We start from the raw sequence: 22,655 nt of genomic DNA, 5'->3' as shown, positions 1-22,655 counted from the left end.
CATAATTAGTTTTAAGTATGTAAACATTGTATATCGACATTAAATATTAATTAAAAATCAACTACGTGCACAATAGCTTCATATTTATACCTGTGAATGATTTGACGCGCTACCACGGCGAATGATGAAGGGAACGTCTGCCAATTCCACCAAGTGGTTAAAACGTATAATTTGTATTCATTACAATAACTTTTATACATTTAAAAACAGACATGTTCAAATTCCAAAGCTTGTTACTTCCTGTTGGTAAGACTGACAAGCTTTGGAATTTGAACAAGTCTGTTTTTAAATGTTAAAAGTAATTTTAATTAATACAAATTATACATTTTAACCACTTGGTGAAATTGTCAGACGTTCCCTTCATCATTCGCTGTGGTAGTGTGTCAGATCATTCACAGGTATAAATATGAAGCTATTGTGCACTCAAGTGATTTTGAATTATTATTTCATGTCGATATACAGTGGTTATGTACTGTTGAAACTAATCGTGGTATTCATATCACTGCCGACTCTATAAAACAGTGGCAAGGAAAACTAACTTTACCGAGCTCCGAGAGCCCCCTAGTGGTCAGGAGCATTTCCGTTGTGTTGTCGCTTGTTTCCGTTGTGTTGTGGCTCGATTTCGTTGTGTTGTGGCTTGATTCTGTTGTGTTTTGGCTTGATTCTGTTGTGTTGTGGCTCAATTTCGTTGTGTTGTGGCTTGATTCTGTTGTGTTGTGGCTCGATTTCGTTGTGTTGTGGCTTTATTCCGTTGTGTTGTGGCTCGATTTCGTTGTGTTGTGAACTTATATTTGCTTTTTTAATTTTGTTGTGTTGTGGCTTGATTCTGTTGTGTTGTGGCTTTATTCTGTTGTGTTGTGGCTCGATTTCGTTGTGTCGTGAACTTATATTTGCTTTTTTAATTTTGTTGTGTTGTGGCTTGATTCTGTTGTGTTGTGGCTTTATTCTGTTGTGTTGTGGCTTTATTCCGTTGTGTTGTGGCTTGATTCTGTTGTGTTGTGGCTCGATTTCGTTGTGTTGTGGCTTTATTCCGTTGTGTTGTGGCTCGATTTCGTTGTGTTGTGAACTTATATTTGCTTTTTTAATTTTGTTGTGTTGTGGCTTGATTCTGTTGTGTTGTGGCTCGATTTCGTTGTGTTGTGGCTCGATTTCGTTGTGTTGTGGCTTTATTCCGTTGTGTTGTGGCTCGATTTCGTTGTGTTGTGAACTTATATTTGCTTTTTTAATTTTGTTGTGTTGTGGCTTGATTCTGTTGTGTTGTGGCTTTATTTCGTTGTGTTGTGGCTCGATTTCGTTGTGTTGTGGCTCGATTTCGTTGTGTTGTGGCTCGATTTCGTTGTGTTGTGGCTTTATTCCGTTGTGTTGTGGCTCGATTTCGTTGTGTTGTGAACTTATATTTGCTTTTTTAATTTTGTTGTGTTGTGGCTTGATTCTGTTGTGTTGTGGCTTTATTTCGTTGTGTTGTGGCTCGATTTCGTTGTGTTGTGGCTCGATTTCGTTGTGTTGTGGCTCGATTTCGTTGTGCTGTGGCTTTATTCCGTTGTGTTGTGGCTCGATTTCGTTGTGTTGTGAACTTATATTTGCTTTTTTAATTTTGTTGTGTTGTGGCTTGATTCTGTTGTGTTGTGGCTTTATTTCGTTGTGTTGTGGCTCGATTTCGTTGTGTTGTGGCTTTATTCCGTTGTGTTGTGGCTTTATTCCGTTGTGTTGTGGCTCGATTTCGTTGTGTTGTGGCTCGATTTCGTTGTGTTGTGGCTTTATTCCGTTGTGTTGTGGCTCGATTTCGTTGTGTTGTGAACTTATATTTGCTTTTTTAATTTTGTTGTGTTGTGCACTACTGGGCCACCGTAGTGATCAGCTACAATGTCAATCACTGCAACCTTTCATGCCACGATCTAAATATAATGCCATAATCAACACATTTCACAATTAGTTAACCTTGAGAGCTGTAATAGTAAAAACATGCTAAAAGTTTTCGAGAGAGTAATACTTCTATTTCACATGCAAATATGTCAGCCAATCATAACAGTGGCCATTTACAACTGAAGTCTCACAGCAGACACGCCCCTTAAAACCAGAGCATTCAAATCAGAGGACTAAAGAGTAGGAATTCAGAATTCAGAGTAGGAAAAATGCCTTTTATTTCTAAATTTTATAAATTATTTTTGAGGTTAAATGGATACTAACATTATAAGTGCACCCCAGGAAACATTATAAAACAATAAAACATCGCACTTCATGACCCCTTTAAATCACCATAAATTCATTATGACATTTTGGGCTTTTACCTTTTGTAAAAAAAATAAATAAATAAATAAACAAAGGCCGTCAAGAATTTTTAGCAAGTAAAGCTACATGTCTGACAAGCTCTCATACTCTAGTAGAGCAAAATATCATCCCTCTTCCTGTCTGCTCACCTGAGTCTGAAAGCAGGAGGTGGAATTCTCTGCATAGTCCATTTCCCTGCAGAGAAAATCATGCATTGCCAGGACCATTTTGTCAGCAAGAAGCCCCCAAGGGACAGACTTCTGGGTCAGGGATCAGTCGAGAAAATTTCCCTGTTGACATTTGTGTTCCTGGCACAATATTGACTTCTGAGGGTAGATGACGGCAGCAGTGCTACTGACATTCTACACTGGAAATACGACTTCTGGAAACAAAGTTGTAATGAAACCTGTTAAAATGTTGTACCATTGATGCGTTTTTTTTTTTTTAATATAACCTTGCTAATTATAACTACACCTTTACCTATGTCCAAGTCTTTGCCGATTTTTAACCGATTTGAAGTTATACGTTTTAACAGTTGCTTCAATACTGAAGTGTGGGGTTTAAGAAAAATACTTGCATTGTTGGCAGTTAATGTTTAGAGACCTTGATATTCTAGAAATTCTTTTTGATTATAATATACATATACGTTTAGTGAAAATGCAACTATTACAACAGTTACAAGAGGTAGAACAGCATGGTTGAAGCTAAATATAGCAGTTATGCAGTGTGTCATTTTATGTTTTATTATTTGATTTTTTCTTCCTAGACGGCAGAAAGAACCTCCGCACATCTCAAGATGTTCTTTTTGTCTTGTCACATGATCTACACCTTGCAAACTGAAAGGAGTCGGATTGCAATTTTTCTCTGATTTGACAGAGCCGTCTTATTTTTTTTTGCCTGATTAACATTCAACACAAATTCTCTCGCAATGTGCCAGAGACTAAATCACAATTTTTTCTGCTTTTGATTTTTCCTTCCTTTTCATGGCCACTTTTAAGGTATTAGAGTCCCTTTTGAGTGCTCTAAATATTTTATTCCTGCCTTTGATAACTAATTTCAGTCCATTACCTGCAAGAGTTTTCCCTTTTGCGAATCAGCGTGACATTATTCTGCATTTAGATTTGTGAATACAGAATTATGCAAAAGACTTCATTATTGTGGCACATCTTCAGAAGGAATCAAATGATTTGATTGCCATTAATGGTTCGTGTTGAGACAAGTCTTTGAAATTTAAAAGCTCATAATGTGCTGTTGGCATGTAGCAAACAAAAGACAGAAGCCACTTAATTCCCCTGAAATGGCCAAAGCTGAGGGTTGTTTTCCCTCAGTTTGTCTTTTTCTCTTTGTTTCTTTCCTTCCGTTTCATATATCCTCTACCCCTTTTTTGTGTTTGAGTGTGTTATTAAGTGGTGCTCTACATGAAGCATCACAATTACTTTTTGCTCAAGTAACACTTAATAATAAACTTTGTTCCATTACCACAGACATGATCGATAAGAAACTACACAGAAACACCCTGGCAACCATTCAGTGCACGCTTAGTATAATGATCTTCAGCACAGTGAGGTACGAGCACCATCACTGAACTCGGGCATCAGTCCAACGATAGCTCACGCCTCTGTCTTTGAAGTGAGGAAATGTTTGGCATCCCTCTTAATCCTTTTAATGTCACCAATAAAAGATGTTTTATTAAGGTGACATTGGGATTAGTGTTTAATTACCACTGAGAGGCATTTAAATATGTCTGCTGGCTTGACTTTACTGTGTGTTACTGCTAGCTAAAGCAACCAAAGCTTAGACTGATGATGACACCATCATTTTGTTCATATGATTAGGTATGGCACATTTCCAGAGAGTTTTGTTGCTGCACACAACTGAAATACATTGGCATTGGTTTTCTTACCATTGCCTCTGAACATTAAACTGAGATGGAAATATTTGAACATAAAAACATTACACATATCACCTTTAATCCATTAATTCCTGAAATGGAGAATGAAAATCAATATAAAATCAATCAAAATTAAACACAAAAGAAGCCTCAGTTCTAGGGTTGGTGTTACGGTGTTTTGCCTTTGTAGGGTAGTATGCTGTTTTTTAATGTGATCTTATTAGTATTTCTTGGTTTTCATGTAGCATACATTTCATATTATACAAATTTCAGATACAGTACAGTCCAAAAGTTTGGAACCACTAAGATTTTTAATGTTTTTAAAAGAAGTTTCGTCTGCTCACCAAGGCTACATTTATTTAATTAAAAATACAGTAAAAACTGTAATATTGTGAAATATTATTACAATTTAAAATAACTGTGTACTATTTAAATATATTTGACAAAGTAATTTATTCCTGTGATGCAAAGCTGAATTTTCAGCATTGTTACTCCAGTCTTCAGTGTCACATGATCCTTCAGAAATCATTCTAATATGCTGATTTGCTGCTCAATAAACATTTATGATTATTTTCAATGTTGAAAACAGTTGTGTACTTTTTTTTTTTTTCAGGATTCCTTGATGAATAGAAAGTTCAAAAGAACAGCATTTATCTGAAATACAAAGCTTCTGTAGCATTATACACTACCGGTTCAAAAGTTTGGGGTCAGTAAGAATTTTTATTTTTATTTTTTTTTAAAGAAATTAAAGAAATGAATACTTTTATTCAGCAAGGATGCATTAAATCAATCAAAAGTGGCAGTAAAGACATTTATAATGTTACAAAAGATTAGATTTCAGATAAACACTGTTCTTTTGAACTTTCTATTCATCAAATAATCCTGAAAAAAAATATTGTACACAAATATTTTGTACAATTGTACACATTAAATGTTTCTTGAGCAGCAGATCAGCATATTAGAATGATTTCTGAAGGATCATGTGACACTGAAGACTGGAGTAATGATGCTGAAAATTCAGCTTTGCCATCACAGGAATAAATTACTTTGTGAAATATATTCAAATAGAAAACCGTTATTTTAAATTGTAATAATATTTCAAAATATTACTGTTTTTACTGTATTTTTAATTAAATAAATGTAGCCTTGGTGAGCAGACGAAACTTCTTTTAAAAACATTAAAAATCTTAGTGGTTCCAAACTTTTGGACTGTACTGTATGTACAATTGTTTACGAATTTGTTTGCTTTAAAGGGGATCTATAATATCCCTTTCACAAGATGTAGTATAAGTCTCTGGTGTCCCCAGAATGTGTCTGTAATGTTTCAGCTCAAAAATACCCTACAAATCATTTACTATAGTCAAATTTGCCCCTATTTGGGTATGAGCAAAAACAAATTTTGTGTGTGTCCCTTTAAATGCAAATGAGCTGCTGCTCCTTGACCCCTTTCCAGAAGAGGGCTGAGCTTTAACAGCTTGTGCTTCGGTTGATCAACAACAACAAAGATGGAGAATCTCACGCAGCCAAAATGAGGATTGTCAGTAACGGTGTTCAGCCTTACATTGTTCAAAGTCGACATTGATGGAGAGACTCAGGAAGAAGTTACAACTTTTAGAATGAAACTGGACGTTTCTGAATGGTTAGTGGATAAATTTATGTAGTTGTTTTTGAGTTGATTCAGTTCATTGACTAGCATGTGCCGTCATGTTAATCTTTTGTGCAAATCCACAGCTGTATAGGGCACAGCTGATCGGTTCCTGCTGTATCAGTAGCCAATGAGCAGTTGCTCAACTTTCAAACACTGGTGAGCATTTTCTGTAGCAGTTGCAGTGCGCTTTCAGAAACCCTCCACCTTCCCCAGCTCCACCTGTATAGATCTTCTGTGGGTAATTCATGTATACTATGTTGTACAGCAGCAGCATTTCTTACTTGCTCACAACAGCATGACTGTGAATGTATTGGCAGTTGCAGCAGCGTAGCAGATCTATTCTGTCAAGACCAAACATATTAACATAAATTTACATGGACCCTAATAATCCAACTGTAATCGGTCTAGTAGCACAATCGGAACAAAAAACCCACGTGTAAACACATCAATCTGAATGAACTGGCCAGATCTGAAATTTCATTCAGATTGTAAGGGGTGGTTTATTCCTTTTGTAATCCGATTTAGAGGACATGTATAAACACTGGAGAGTACTGTGCATGTCCAATGAAATAGCGTAATGACATATGACACGTGGAGCGAACTGATCTTCCCTTTGAATAAAGTGTCAAAATGAGTGTCCTGTCATTCTGAAGTTCTCTTTCCACTCATCGTCTGTGAAGTGGAGCAGGACAACATCCCACTAGTCCTTGTTTCATACTCTCATCCATAGATGACTGGTTTTGGGCGCGGGAAGGGGCGCTGTTACTGCTTGTTATATACAAGCAGCACGGCTCGAGGGTTTATGTGCTCGTCGTCGCCTAATTAGGACCTGAAATAGATAAATATTAAGTCTGCTTTTTAAAATAAAGAAAAGGAGGATGGTTAGTATGCAACAACAGCGGGAAACTCTTGTCAAAAGATTAAATCTGATCAGAAGCTTGTGACATATAAATGCGCACATCATCCCGATCACTTTATTTGGCGTTCATGTAAACACTACGTTTGGATTCATCGACCGGAACGAATTCATTCAGATTGAAGCAAAAAGAGTACATGTAAACGTAGCTATTGTCATATCCATTACAGAAATGTCATTCAGGTTCCATAGGCAGGCACATGCCTGTTGTGTTTCAATCAGTTCATCAGCGCTACGTACTGTGAGCATCCTCAGTAAAGAGGTGCATCTGTTTTTGCCCTCTGAGCACTTTGCCTACATTTGATTTCTCCAGATGCCTGGCCGACCCCTCAGAAGTCATAATTATCATCTGGCACTGTGTGTGTATGTACTGTATGAATATGTGTTTGGCTTCGTAAGCCACTAATTGCCACAGCAACATAATACCATCAGTTGTGGACTTGATATGAAAAATCCAATCGCACAGGTTCGGAACAGCTGTATAGGGGAGGATTGGGCCGAAGCCCGTCTGTTGAATGCAAACACAGGGTCCAGGTTATTTTTCAGCCTGGCGGCCTCAACCCTGAGCTCAGAGCAATGGACAGATGGTCCATTTGAGACGCCACCAAACTAATCACGCTGTTCCATTAGCGAAAGTGTCTCAGATAAACGGCTGACCATGAGCACGCCCGTGGTCTCTTCTCCTTCCAATTACTCTATTGATGGCCGATGTTTTGACGCAAATTAATTGGGTCACCATGTTGGTGTGATGGGAGAAAAAAATGCTACGGGCAAAGTCATTGTGTGATCATGGAATAGCAAAGCTATTCGATGAATTTAATTGATTTGCAATTAAATATGCTTGATATATATGATTTATGGCCTGTTAAAATCTCTTTTATGCAATATCCTTTCAATATGGAGTCAAGTTATTTCTAATCAAAATGCTGTAGCAGTAACACTGCAGTAACAAATAATATGGTCAGTAATTAAACATTTATTTTTATTAATACTTAATTTTTTTTTTTTTTTTTTTTTTTTTTTTCCCCAAATGCATTCACACCTAGAGATGATCTGGAAAATTCTATGATGTTTGCAAATTAAAATTATTATTATTGGAAGTTACAACTAATTGTTTTAAGTACTGTATAGAGTGAACACCAAAATATCATCCATATGAACATACTATTTTTTTAATAAGGAAACTTTCCAAACTTACCAAGAACCTGTTGTGTATTGCAGGAGTTTGCAGATGCAATATTCCACCTGGTGCGAGAGAAATACACAGAGCTGGCCGGCTGCTCCTCGCTGCTACACGCGCGTCACAAAGGCCTGGCGGGCATCGTCATGACCAGAGGTATGGCATCATTTCAATCGGCCTGTGAATTATTTAAGAAGTTCAATAAGGGGAGAGAAGGCACCTCTAAGTCTCTATGTATCCTCTGAGTGTGGAGCTTTGTATGAAATATTTAGTACTTTATCACCTGTGAAAAATCAACAGACAAAGATGCACATAAATCAGAAAGAATTCAAAGAGCAGTCAAAGACTAAAATGATTTACAGTCAATGAAGATCTTGTTTTTGTTTTTTTTTTTTTTTTTTTCTTTAGAACGATATTAAAGGTGATCTGTATTTTTTCCAAAGTTCTTTATTCAAGATTGGTATTCAGTGTCAACTATAACTCATTCATAGGCTGATTCCCATGAAAGGTGCAAACACTGGCTCTGTTGCGCTATCAAAACATTGTTATTATCTTAGGCATTCTACCAGCCTGACATAGCAACAGCTCAACCAATGACGTGGGTTTGGGGTCTGTTAGTCTGACCAATAGCAGATTGGGAAGAGTGTTTGGGAAACCTGTTTATAAACAGTTCTCTTTTTTTGCACTTTCATTTTGTGACTGTTGTGGAACAGACACTTCGACTTTCATTTTAGATAGGACCTATTTAGCAAAATTCACTTTTGCATGGTGTTTGGACATAAATGTGTGTTGGCAGTGTGTGTACACAACCACCCTATAATGATACAAATCCACCCAGTGTCTCAGAACAAGCCGTTTCCAGATCCCTGGCAGTGTGACGTCACATTAGCCACCGGCCCCGCACACAAATGTTGACAGACACTGCCGTTTTAACATAGAACTGCCCTGAGCGAGTTCACAGCGAGTTGTACACAGTCCGCCATTGCTGCACTGACGAGAATGTTTCCCAAGGGTTTCAGGTGTTCTGTAGCTGGATGGATTAATCCACATAGCTCTCTCCATTTACTCCCTAAATTTGAGCTGCTGAAGATGAGGTGGATTAATTTTGTTTTTGAAGAAAATGCTCCCTCAACTCTATCGACATTCGTTTATGTCTGCGTGAATCATTTCACACCGGACTGCTTTGTGAACAAATGTCAATACAAAGGGACAATACAAAACAGAGATTGTGTTAAAAATTTGTTACTCAAGGATAGATCAATACAAACTGTTCTTCATCCAGCTTACAGTCTCCAGAGTGATACTGGATACGGCTTTAATAAAGGTGAGAGCACTTTATTACAGTTCATCAGAGTTGATTTACGGATATAAAGTTTACCAGTTTATTAAGCACCACCCCAAAAGGCATAAGGTCTTTATATATTTGTTTACTGTTAGTTGTAACGAGTGTTTCTGTGTTCTTTGCTGTGTATGTTGATGATAATGCAAGGGAGAGAGAGAGTGTTTATGGATAATATTTTAATGCACACTTGCACTGTATTTTATTAAGCTCTTACAGAGATTTTTTTAGAGTGAAAACTGACGCTTCATATTTTGTGTTTAGTACAATAAACATTATAAAACTCATCAGTAAACAGGCTTGTACTAATATAGTGGATAAAAACAAGAAGACAATATAAGTTCTAACCGTAATTAAACTAAACTATACCTGTTCTATCTCCATGCAGCATATATTCGCAGTTTCTGACATTATAGTGCGTCCTGACTGAACCTGTCACTGGAGAATCAGCTCTTGAAGCTCCGCCCTCTTAGGCCGAGAAGTGCAGCTCACTTGCGTTTTTTGCTCACCCCAAAAAAAGTGGCCATTTTAACATGCTATAAAAAATTATCTGTGGAGGATTTTGAGCTAAACCTTCACATACACACTCTGGGGATATCAGAGACTTTACATCTTGAAAAAGGGGGCATAATGGGTCCCCTCTAAACTTTTGAATTTTACATTTAATGATAAAAATGTATAGTTTGTTTGGTTGCCTGTGTAAAACTCACTGCTACAGCGCTAGATGGTCACTGGGGTATTCTGGGTGTTTGCTTTTTCCACCAGATGAAAATCACAATGATCTCATGATTCAGTCCATAGAACAGATGGTGTCGGACAAGTTGCCAAAGTTTCATATTTAGTAAGGGTGGGGAAAATAACACAGAAATATGTGCTGTTAATACTTGCTGTTTTTATCGTGTTTAACACACTAAATATCAGGCACAGCTAAATGTGACATTTTTTGTGAATATTGTTTTAATTTCACTTGAATTAAATTAAAAGTTCTGTAATTAGTAATAAAGTATAAATAAAAACAATATAATAATTTGCAGTTTAGGCCTGGCTTTTTAATTTAGCATGTAATGTTGAATACTATAATTACTAATTTTACCTTACTATTAGAGGCATCAGCATCAGTATCAATGATACTGTCCTTCATTCATAGTGCTTAGTAAAAAAAAAAAAATGTCATTAAACAAATAATATCAATATTTAAAATATCAAATATTTAAAATACTATAATACTAATAATGTCTTTTATACTGTTTCCACATTCATTTGGGAAATTCAGTGTGAGAATGTATTTATGATTACAAATTGTAAGGGTTTTGCCATTATTCACAATTAATTGCAGAAACCTGAGTGATTTCCAGTCTAATGTTTACATTGTAAAGCCAAATAAGTTGGGCTAACTCAAAAAATTTGAGGAAATCCATTGGATCAAATTTAAGTTATGATATTCCAAATTTTAAGTAGCAGAACTACCAAGTTTTCATGCAGTACTCATGCAAGTTAATTGCTCCTAACTTGAAGAACCGAGTTAGCCAACTCATACATTTTGATAGCAATTAACATAAAAGATAAGCTTAAATTTTTTAACTGTTAAAGATTAACTTTTATTTTGAGTTCTTGCAAATCAAATGAGTTCGTTACTTCACTGTAAACCCAAATTAGTTGTCAGAACTCAAAAAAGTTGAATGAGAATTTAAGTTAAGAAACCTAGTTTAAGTAAGATTTTTATTTTGTACTTATAAATTTTATTGTTCTTAACTTGAAATGTACACTGATTTATACATTTAACTTAAAATTATCAGGTTATCTTAGTGTAAATATTTTGCTAGCTATAACAAACTAATTCAGAAAATGTCAACTTGTTAATTTTCTAACATGTTAACAATAGCATGGTATAGCACTTTCTGAATGAGTACAGCAACTTTAAACATGTAACTTACCTGCTCTCAAACCAAGCAGCATGCACCACTTGTCACCATGATGGTAACTCTCCAAAAACCCACATTAACTGAATATCTTCTAAATTAGCATAACAAAGCATTAATCACTACTAAATCTCCCTTACCTTTAATCATGCACAAAAAAAAACATCTAACACTTAATTTTAGCATTTACTCTCCCTTTCGAGTGCCATAGGCAAAGCATGCTGGGAAATAGAAATCCCACTCCAGTTTCAGTTAAATTTAAGTTAGTCTAAATTAAAAGAAATGAGTTCATACAACTCAAAACAATGAAACAGTTCACTTTACTTGAAATATGTCAGTGCTGTGAACTCAAAAGAAAAAGTTGTAAATACTCACAACAGTTTATTTAACTGAACTAATTTGTTCAATTTAAGTTTGTCCTACTGAAACCAATTAAGCATTTTGAGCATTAGATGCCATTATATCTTTTATGTTGTTTCCGCATTCATTTGGAGATTCAGTGCGAGAATGCATTTATGATTACAAATTGTAAGGGTTTTGCCATCAATCACGATTAATTGCAGAAACTGGAGTGATTTTCAGCCCTAATATTTAGGGTCAGTGGTTTGTTTAAAACACTAAGCCCAAGTATAAACAATAGTGTTGCCTTATCCCATATTGGTATTTCATGGTTTGTTGTTGCTAGAATATACAGTACATTATCCCGCGAACAGCTTAGTTGACTAGCAGTGACAGGTTGGCGCAATGTTTCAATGTGTTTGTGTGAGGCACAGCTGCAGGCTTTCAGGAGTCATTGCAGGATCAGTATCAAGTTTTTCTTTTGAAGACCACAGCTCATCAATTTAGACTTCAGTGAGATCTGACCTAATCCCTGTCCTCACTGCTCTGTCTCTCTCTCTCTCTCTCTCTCTCTCTCTCTCTTTCTCGCCTTCTCTCCGCTCTGTCTGCCTCACAGTAATTGCAGAGCTTGTTTATTAAGACTGTTATCTTCAAAGATCCAGACATTGGTGCCCAAGAATTTGTGGCAAGCGAGCAGACACGCAAACTTGACAGAAACACTAGGGGTTCTGTTCACTGCTCTTTGAGCATCTATTGAATCTTTTAGACTGGCACGGGCACCGGTAGAATATTAATGCGGGTCCAACTTTGAACCACGGGACTTTCGCCGAGGGAGTCATAACCTGAGCGAGAGTGCTTCTCACAAGACTCTTATTGGATTATTTCATCTGGTAACGTAAAAGAAACAGACACCGCTTGAATCAGATGGTGTGAGTAATCGTATTTCAGCCAGGCACAGTACGGATGCTGGAAACTGCGTTTTGAACATCAGACACACAGTTAGGCTGGTAAAGGGAACTAAACATGTCTGCTTCCACATTTGGAGAACAGATGATTGTGTTTAGAGCAATTCAGAAGTGGAAAGACTGATTTCTGTGGTGGAAAAATGCATATTACATTCAACCAAGGGTCTGAAAAGTTTGTTTGTTATGTGACGTCAGGACAATATTGCATTTTATTTCCCTTTCAGCATTCGCCAGTTTCACAAATTGTAGTGTTTTTCCTAGATATCCATGTAAATGCAACGTCGATAAAGCTAATTTTCTAATCATATCATTTTATACACCGATCAGGAATAACATTATGACCAATAATACAGTAAATAACACTGATTATCTCTTCATCACGGCACCTGTTAGCGGGTGGATCTATTAGGCAGCAAGTGAACATTTTGTCCTCAAAGTTGATGTGGTAGAAGCAGGAAAAATGGGCAAGTGTAAGAATTTGAGCGAGTTTGACAAGGGCCAAATTGTGATGGCTAGACGACTGGGTCAGAGCATCTCCAAAACTGCAGCTCTTGTGGGGTGTTCCCGGTCTGCAGTGGTCAGTATCTATCAAAAGTGCTCCAAGGAAGGAACAGTGGTGAACCGGTGACAGGGTCATGGGCCGGCCAAGGCTCATTGATCGAAGGCTGGCCCGTGTGGTCCGATCCAACAGACGAGCTACTGTAGCTCAGATTGCTCAAGAAGTTAATGCTGGTTCTGATAGAAAGGTGTCAAAATACACAGTGCATCAGTTTGTTGCGTATGGAGCTGCATAGCTGCAGACCAGTCAGGGTGCCCATGCTGACCCCTGTTCACCACCGAAAGCACCAACAGTGGGAATCAGAACTGGACCACGGAGCAATGGAAGAAGGTGGCCTGGTCTGACGAACCTCGTTTTCTTTTACATCACATGGATGGCCGGCTGCGTGTGTGTCCCTTACCTGGAGAACACCTCGCAACTTACAGGACTTACAGGATCTGCTGCTAACATCTTGGTGTCAGATACCACAGCACACCTTCAGGGGTCTAGTGGAGTCCATGCCTCGACGGATCAGGGCTATTTTGGTAGCAAAAGGGGGACCAACACAATATTAGGAAGGTGGTCATAATGTTATGCCTGATCGGTGTTCCATGTTTGCTCAAAGGTTTCCATCCAGTGGGAATTATCTCTGGAACACAATTTGTTCAATGCTGATGATGTGCACCATTTTGACCTCATTTAATATTCAAACATTTTAACATGCAAGAGCAACTTGTAAAGGATCCTCTTTATTCCTAATGGCATGTAAATGACTTTGGTAGATGATGACCTCGGCCATTTGCTTTTCCCCTGAAGAAAATATGTTTAATGCAAATTCATCAATTTTCAGTAATAATCGCTTTTCTGACTTTTTTTTTTTTTTTTTAAACAAAATACACTGTGCCCATCCAATCCAATATGGTAGTTAGACCTCCCAAAGCAGAGTGCGCATAAAAACCCATCTAATGATTCCTTATGATTTGATGGGCTCATAAAGGAGCTGATGAACTGCATTCTTTCCTTGTTGTGCGAAACAAAACTCATTTAGAAAATGTGTGGGTAATGATGCTTATTAAGCTCATATCAGCATACGGGCTTCCCCTGACAGACCTCCACTAGAGTGACCCATGTGCTGATTAATAGTGTCTTGCACAGACAGTGTTCACTGTGGAATACTCACTTTCCACTCACTGAGTACTGCACTGTATGTGCCTCTTTTTATGAATAGGGTGCAATTTGGAGTCTTGTGACAGCAAATCAGTGCTGAAGGTTGGAGGCCTAGAGCATCTGTTGTAGTTTGTGTCTGTCTCTGTTGTAATTTTGTTTGGTTTTTAGAACATTTCTTGTTGCTTTTTCGTAGATCAAATTCACAATTGTATTTTTGTAGTCTGTATTCATTTATAAATACATTTTAAAATTAATTACATACTGTAGAAATTAATGTATTTACAGTATAATAATACTGTGTGTATATATATATATATATATATATATATATATATATATATATATATATATATATATATATATATATTATGTATCATATATTGTCATTATGTAATCACATCTACTATTATATTTATAATTAACACACACACACACATACATATATATATATATATATATATATATATATATATATATATATATATATAACACACAAGTGGGGCCATATGGAAGCTTGTTTCCGCCATGGAATAAAAAAAAAAGTAATGGATAAATGTGCCTTTTTATCTCACATTTCTGTGATTGCAATTGCTTTATTGCGACTTTCTATACTGTACAGGTGTAAATATGCATTTCCTTCAGCCTGAGGCTTAATCATTTCACTTTTGATGTGAAAGGGCCTTTACAAAAATAATTTTTAATTAAAAAACAAATAAGTAAGCCCAGCCCAGGTGAGAAAAAGTAATGCAAAAGTAACATAACGCATTACTTTCCATAAAAAGTAGTCAAGTAATGCAGTTAGTTATTATAGGGAGCAGGAATTAATGCAATATTGTAATGCATTACTTTTAAAAGTAACTTCTGCTTCTAAATCATTACACTTTTGTGTCTGTGTGTTTATTTTATAAAACCTTGCAAGTTATGTGGAATAACCGTTTTATAAAAGCAATAAGCCCCATGAAGCCGTGATTTACAATGAATTTAGAACATGCCTAAATTGTGGCTTCACGGGACATATTGCTTTATTCTGTGTTAGCCATAAAAGACTGATGTATCAAATGTGATACTCAACAAAAAACACCAAGTACAACCATTTTTATATATTTTGTCTAAATTTTCAACAAACTGTTCCAATTAAAGGGGTCATGAACTGCATCATTTTACAATGCTTCCGAGGGTCCACTTATAATGTTAGTATGATTTTTTACATCAGAAGTTGTCATAATATAGAAATAAAAGACATTTGTCCTACCCTGATTTTAGCCTCTTATTTGAACGCTCTGTTTTAAGGGGCGTGTCTGCTGAGACTTCAGTGTAAACGCCCACTGCTGTGATTGGCTGACATCTTTGCAATATGAAATAGCCAAGTATTACTCTCTGGAAAACTTTTAGCATATTTTTTACTATTACAGCTCTCAAGGTTAACTAATCGTGAACTGTGTTGATTATAGCATTACATTCAGATCTATGGCATTATATTCAGATTGTTTCATGAAAGGTTGCAGTGATGAACATTGTAGTCGATCACAGACATGTTGTTGAGCTCATGATAGCAGTGATCTCGTCATTGAAACTCAATTTCTAAACACTAACAAATGCTTTCATCATAACTAACAGTGCAAATGCAATGTAACTAAGAGATTCGTGGAATAAAATGGGAGTTTTGGCGTGAGTCCAGAACTCTGACTAATAAAATCACACTCTTTGATTGATAGCTCTTTCTATATATATAGAAAAATTTAATCACTGTTTAAATAACAGATTATTTTCATCCTGCTAAGAGAAACAACGTGAAGTTGACCGTTTAGTCACTGGTTTGATTTACTGACACATAGACAAAGAACATCTGACTGTACATGAATCATTACATATCAGATCAGGCATTAACAATTAACAATTTCTTACACGTTGTTGCATTACTGTCGAAATGCGATTGATTTACCAAAGAATCCACAGTGAAATGTACCGAATACAAATAAATAAATCTCAACTGAGACATTCACATTGTTGAAAGTAAATAATCATATTTCTAGCATTAGGATCCTTTGAAAGATAATGTTATGTTTAGTCTTGTATCACTCTTCTCTCCCTCGTCATCTCACTAACACGCCTAGTGGGCTGGGCTAACGTTGCAATGAAGAAGTAGGTGTTGATTTCTTCTGCGGAGGCGGCGTTTAACCTATCTATAGATAGGCACGTTCCAGGACGAGTTCGTTCGCTGGGCCTGGTGTCAATAAAAGCTTTTATTGGACTAACAAGGAAGTTTTCAGTTCTGAAACGTACAGGATATTCTTATAGTACGATGATCTCTTATATATCGAAAGCTTAAGGAAAAGTTGATTTCTCAATTCATGACCCCTTTAAAATGGACTGTTATTTCATGTCAGGCCTTATATGGTTAAATCTTACTACTTTTAAAGAAATTCAGATGTTTGGCAATAATGTAAAGCACATATAGTTTGCTGTGAGTTGTTCCTATAGTGCATGTCTTTTAGCACACTTGCCTTTGACACTGTGATGTTCTCTTTCCTGTTTTTACACAGCGGTCTACTGAAGGGTAAAGAGAGCGGCAGTCATGTTCACATCCAGGGTGTTTGCCTTTGTACCCACCTCACTGGCACAATGTGCTTTCTCAGAGATGTTGATGATTATTGCTCTTCTAAAAGCAGCAGTGCCCACAGGCCTTTCCACCCCCACACACCGAGAGAAGAGCCTTTACAACAATTTCATGCCGGTACAGAGAGAAATTACTACACACTCTCTTTTCTTTCTCTCTGCCATCACCAGATTGATCTAAACTATCATTAAATGGAACAGCGTGGAGAGAACAGGCTGGGAGGGTGAGGTGCTTTGGGCCTTTTAACTTTCATTTTTTTTCTAGAAAGTGTTTTTGCTGTTGGGGATTGTTGAATAAAGATGCCTGAACACACATGCTGGGACCCTGCTGTGCTCTGTACCAATGCATGCTGGGATAGATCAGGTAAGGCAGGTGGAGACCGGGCAGAGCCAGCTGGCATTTGTCTTCAGAGGAACATTTGGGACGTTTCAGTCGGTCTTTGATAGATGGAAAGGTTGAGTTCATATAATAGTGTGTGAGCAGTAGAACATAACTCATTGTAATGGTTTATTGCTGGACAGCTGCACTGTTTTCCTCAAGGATTTATTTTTCCTGGAGTTCCAGGATCCTCTTTTCCCTCCCTGCTTGTCACGTGCAACAGTAATGCTGTCATGATTGTCAAAAAAATATGATGTAATGCTTTATTTATTAGGAATGGAAATTGAATATTTTGAAGAATGTTAATGACACCCTTTTCTGTGAAAATGACACAGCAAATATTTAGTATTTTTATTATATATATATATATATATATATATTATATATATATATATATATATATATATTGCATAATTCATAATTTGCATGCAGAAACACAGAAAAAATCAGGAAGTGATCTCAAACTATCTAAAAGGCCCCTACTGACTTTCATAATTGCATGACTTTGTTAAGGTCAATAAGTCTCTTAAAATAACAGACAGTTTGACCATTATATGAAAAAAACTTAAAAAATAATGATTAATATACTGTATGTACACTCACATATATTTATGATTTAAGAAAATATGTTCTTGCTTCTTATTTGATGGTTAAACCACACGACTGCTAGACTTTCTCTTTTTGTCCTCCATAAGAAAAGAAATCATTACATGAGGTTGAGTAAATGATAAGTGAACTTAGTGGACTAACCTTTTAAACTCAGTTTATCTGGATACATGTAGTGTTTCACAGTTAAAATTTCGCATAAACCTGATATTATCAAGTATGAAAAAATGAGCTATTGACCGCTTCGATCTGGAGATATGATTCATTTGAACCCAGTCTCTCTTTTTCTGGCTCGCGTTTCATCTATTTCTCCCCTTCCCATGGCCTCTCCTCTCTCTCACTTTCTCGGTTCAGCAGGCAGCGAAAGGTGGAAGAATGGATTTCAAAGGCTATGCCTTTAACCCCACCTCAATATTAGTTTTTATTATTGTTATTGCCAGGCAGCCGCGCTGGTGGCGGCCGGGCCACGGCGTGCAATTCCGTCTGGGCCCCGACTGATAAAAGCTCATATGTTGCCTCTAGCCTGCAGGTCTACATGAGGCAGTGAACACTAAATTTTTGAAGCGATGGGGAGATATATTTTTTTCCAGCACACAGAGCATTATGGTTAAGCATGCTGAGACATCCGCTCACACGCTTGAGCTGTTCTCAGTGCAAAAATCCCAGCGAAGCCCGTATCCTCCTGCCCAGTGCCGTATCGTGGCCGAGCAGCTGCGAGACAGGTACAGCAGGCCGTGGCAGGTGGGGACGCTTTGTGCCGGGGTTGTGGGTTTCGTCTTGCTGTGGCCGATGAAAATGTCACAGGAAAGCTTGATGTACACTGAAGACCAGTTACTCATCCTTGTGTAGAGAACATCAGCAAAGAGTAGCTTTTACCGTGGACTACAGCAGAATTTATAGTTGTGTTTGCTGCTTATTTTTTAAACAGTCGTTTAGTAAAAACTGTCATACAGTAAGAACAGTAATATTGTGAAATATACTGTTTAATATATGATAAAAGTGCCATTTATTCCTGTGATCAACGCTGAATTTCCAGCATCATTATGCTGATTTGCTGCTCAAGAAACATTTCTGATTATTATTAGTGTTGAAAACTATGGAAGCTTGTTTCTGCCATGAAATAAGAAATAAAAAAAGGTAATTGTGACTTTTTATCTCACAATTCTGACTTTTTTTTCCTCAGAACTGCAAAATATAAAATCAGAATTGTAATATAAAGTCAGAATTGTGATATAAATTCAAAATTGTGAGATATAAAGTCAGCATTGCGAGATATAAAGTCAGCATTGCGAGATATAAAGTCAGCATTGCGAGATATAAAGTCAGAATTGCGAGATATAAAGTCAGAATTGCGAGATATAAAGTCAGAATTGCGAGATATAAAGTCAGAATTGCGAGATATAAAGTCAGAATTGCGAGTTATAAAGTCAGAATTGCGAGATATAAAGTCAGAATTGCGAGATATAAAGTCAGAATTGCGAGATATAAAGTCAGAATTACGAGTTATAATGTCAGAATTACGAGTTATAAAGTCAGAATTGCCAGATATAAAGTCAGAATTTCGTGTTATAAAGTCAGAATTTCGAGTTATAAAATCAGAATTGCGAGTTATAAAGTCAGAATTGCCAGATACAAAGTCAGAATTTCGTGTTATAAAGTCAGAATTGCGAGTTATAAAGTCAGAATTACGAGTTATAAAGTCAGAATTGCCAGATACAAAGTCAGAATTTCGAGTTATAAAGTCAGAATTACGAGTTATAAAGTCAGAATTGCGAGATACAAAGTCAGAATTGCGAGTTATAAAGTCAGAATTGCGAGATACAAAGTCAGAATTTCAGTTATAAAGTCAGAATTGCGAGTTATAAAGTCAGAATTACCAGTTATAAAGTCAGAATTGCCAGATATAAAGTCAGAATTGCGAGATATAGTCAGAATTGCGAGTTATAAAGTCAGAATTACGAGTTATAAAGTCAGAATTGCCAGATATAAAGTCAGAATTGCGAGATACAAAGTCAGAATTGCGAGTTATAAAGTCAGAATTGCCAGATACAAAGTCAGAATTGCGAGTTATAAAGTCAGAATTGCCAGATACAAAGTCAGAATTTCGTGTTATAAAGTCAGAATTTCGAGTTATAAAGTCAGAATTACGAGTTATAAAGTCAGAATTGCGAGATACAAAGTCAGAATTGCGAGATAAAGTCAGAATTGCGAGATACAAAGTCAGAATTGCGAGTTATAAAGTCAGAATTGCCAGATACAAAGTCAGAATTTCGTGTTATAAAGTCAGAATTTCGAGTTATAAAGTCAGAATTGCGAGTTATAAAGTCAGAATTGCGAGATATAAAGTCAGAATTGCGAGATATAAAGTCAGAATTGCGAGTTATAAAGTCAGAATTGCGAGTTATAAAGTCAGAATTGCGAGTTATAAAGTCAGAATTGCGAGTTATAAAGTCAGAATTACGAGTTATAAAGAGTTATAAAGTCAGAATTGCGAGTTATAAAGTCAGAATTGCGAGATATAAAGTCAGAATTGCGAGTTATAAAGTCAGAATTGCGAGTTATAAAGTCAGAATTACGAGTTATAATGTCAGAATTACGAGTTATAAAGTCAGAATTGCCAGATATAAAGTCAGAATTTCGTGTTATAAAGTCAGAATTTCGAGTTATAAAGTCAGAATTGCGAGTTATAAAGTCAGAATTGCCAGATACAAAGTCAGAATTTCGTGTTATAAAGTCAGAATTTCGAGTTATAAAGTCAGAATTGCGAGTTATAAAGTCAGAATTGCCAGATACAAAGTCAGAATTTCGTGTTATAAAGTCAGAATTTCGAGTTATAAAGTCAGAATTACGAGTTATAAAGTCAGAATTGCCAGATACAAAGTCAGAATTTCGAGTTATAAAGTCAGAATTACGAGTTATAAAGTCAGAATTGCGAGATACAAAGTCAGAATTGCGAGTTATAAAGTCAGAATTGCGAGATACAAAGTCAGAATTTCATGTTATAAAGTCAGAATTGCGAGTTATAAAGTCAGAATTACGAGTTATAAAGTCAGAATTGCCAGATATAATGTCAGAATTGCGAGTTATAAAGTCAGAATTACGAGTTATAAAGTCAGAATTGCCAGATATAAAGTCAGAATTGCGAGATACAAAGTCAGAATTGCGAGTTATAAAGTCAGAATTGCCAGATACAAAGTCAGAATTGCGAGTTATAAAGTCAGAATTGCCAGATACAAAGTCAGAATTTCGTGTTATAAAGTCAGAATTTCGAGTTATAAAGTCAGAATTACGAGTTATAAAGTCAGAATTACGAGTTATAAAGTCAGAATTGCCAGATACAAAGTCAGAATTGCGAGTTATAAAGTCAGAATTGCGAGATACAAAGTCAGAATTTCATGTTATAAAGTCAGAATTGCGAGTTATAAAGTCAGAATTACGAGTTATAAAGTCAGAATTGCCAGATATAAAGTCAGAATTGCGAGTTATAAAGTCAGAATTACGAGTTATAAAGTCAGAATTGCGAGATATAAAGTCAGAATTGCGAGATATAAAGTCAGAATTGCGAGTTATAAAGTCAGAACTGCCAGATATAAAGTCAGAATTGCGAGTTATAAAGTCAGAATTGCCAGATACAAAGTCAGAATTTCGTGTTATAAAGTCAGAATTTCGAGTTATAAAGTCAGAATTACGAGTTATAAAGTCAGAATTACGAGTTATAAAGTCAGAATTGCGAGATATAAAGTCAGAATTGCGAGTTATAAAGTCAGAATTGCCAGATACAAAGTCAGAATTTCATGTTATAAAGTCAGAATTGCGAGTTATAAAGTCAGAATTACGAGTTATAAAGTCAGAATTGCCAGATATAAAGTCAGAATTGCGAGTTATAAAGTCAGAATTACGAGTTATAAAGTCAGAATTGCCAGATATAAAGTCAGAATTGCGAGATACAAAGTCAGAATTGCGAGTTATAAAGTCAGAATTGCCAGATACAAAGTCAGAATTGCGAGTTATAAAGTCAGAATTGCCAGATAAAGTCAGAATTTCGTGTTATAAAGTCAGAATTACGAGTTATAAAGTCAGAATTGCCAGATACAAAGTCAGAATTGCGAGTTATAAAGTCAGAATTGCCAGATACAAAGTCAGATTTCGTGTTATAAAGTCAGAATTGCGAGTTATAAAGTCAGAATTACGAGTTATAAAGTCAGAACTGCCAGATACAAAGTCAGAATTTCGTGTTATAAAGTCAGAATTTCGAGTTATAAAGTCAGAATTGCGAGTTATAAAGTCAGAATTGCCAGTTATAAAGTCAGAATTGCGAGATACAAAGTCAGAATTGCGAGTTATAAAGTCAGAATTGCGAGATACAAAGTCAGATTTCGTGTTATAAAGTCAGAATTGCGAGTTATAAAGTCAGAATTACGAGTTATAAAGTCAGAATTGCCAGATATAAAGTTAGAATTGCGAGTTATAAAGTCAGAATTGCGAGATACAAAGTCAGAATTGCGAGATACAAAGTCAGAATTGCGAGATACAAAGTCAGAATTGCGAGTTATAAAGTCAGAATTGCCAGATACAAAGTCAGAATTTCGTGTTATAAAGTCAGAATTTCGAGTTATAAAGTCAGAATTGCGAGTTATAAAGTCAGAATTGCCAGTTATAAAGTCAGAATTGCGAGATACAAAGTCAGAATTGCGAGTTATAAAGTCAGAATTGCGAGATACAAAGTCAGATTTCGTGTTATAAAGTCAGAATTGCGAGTTATAAAGTCAGAATTACGAGTTATAAAGTCAGAATTGCCAGATATAAAGTCAGAATTTCGTGTTATAAAGTCAGAATTTCGAGTTATAAAGTCAGAATTGCGAGTTATAAAGTCAGAATTGCCAG

At 36.2% G+C, this 22,655-nt stretch overlaps 1 protein-coding gene across 1 annotated transcript in view; it reads left to right on the top strand.

The window, feature by feature from the left end:
- The window catches only part of adarb2 (adenosine deaminase RNA specific B2 (inactive)), a 234,974-nt gene that overhangs the window by 184,087 nt on the left and 28,232 nt on the right, over nucleotides 1-22,655 (top strand). Inside the window, exon 4 of the mRNA XM_048174461.1 lies at nucleotides 7,945-8,059. Coding sequence (XP_048030418.1) covers nucleotides 7,945-8,059 — 115 coding nt within the window. The remainder of the gene's footprint in view (nucleotides 1-7,944; nucleotides 8,060-22,655) is intronic.

The sequence above is a fragment of the Megalobrama amblycephala genome, linkage group LG22 (genome assembly GCF_018812025.1).
Source record: "Megalobrama amblycephala isolate DHTTF-2021 linkage group LG22, ASM1881202v1, whole genome shotgun sequence".
Taxonomy (NCBI): Eukaryota; Metazoa; Chordata; class Actinopteri; order Cypriniformes; family Xenocyprididae; genus Megalobrama; species Megalobrama amblycephala.
This window is presented reverse-complemented; position numbering and strand designations above follow the sequence as displayed.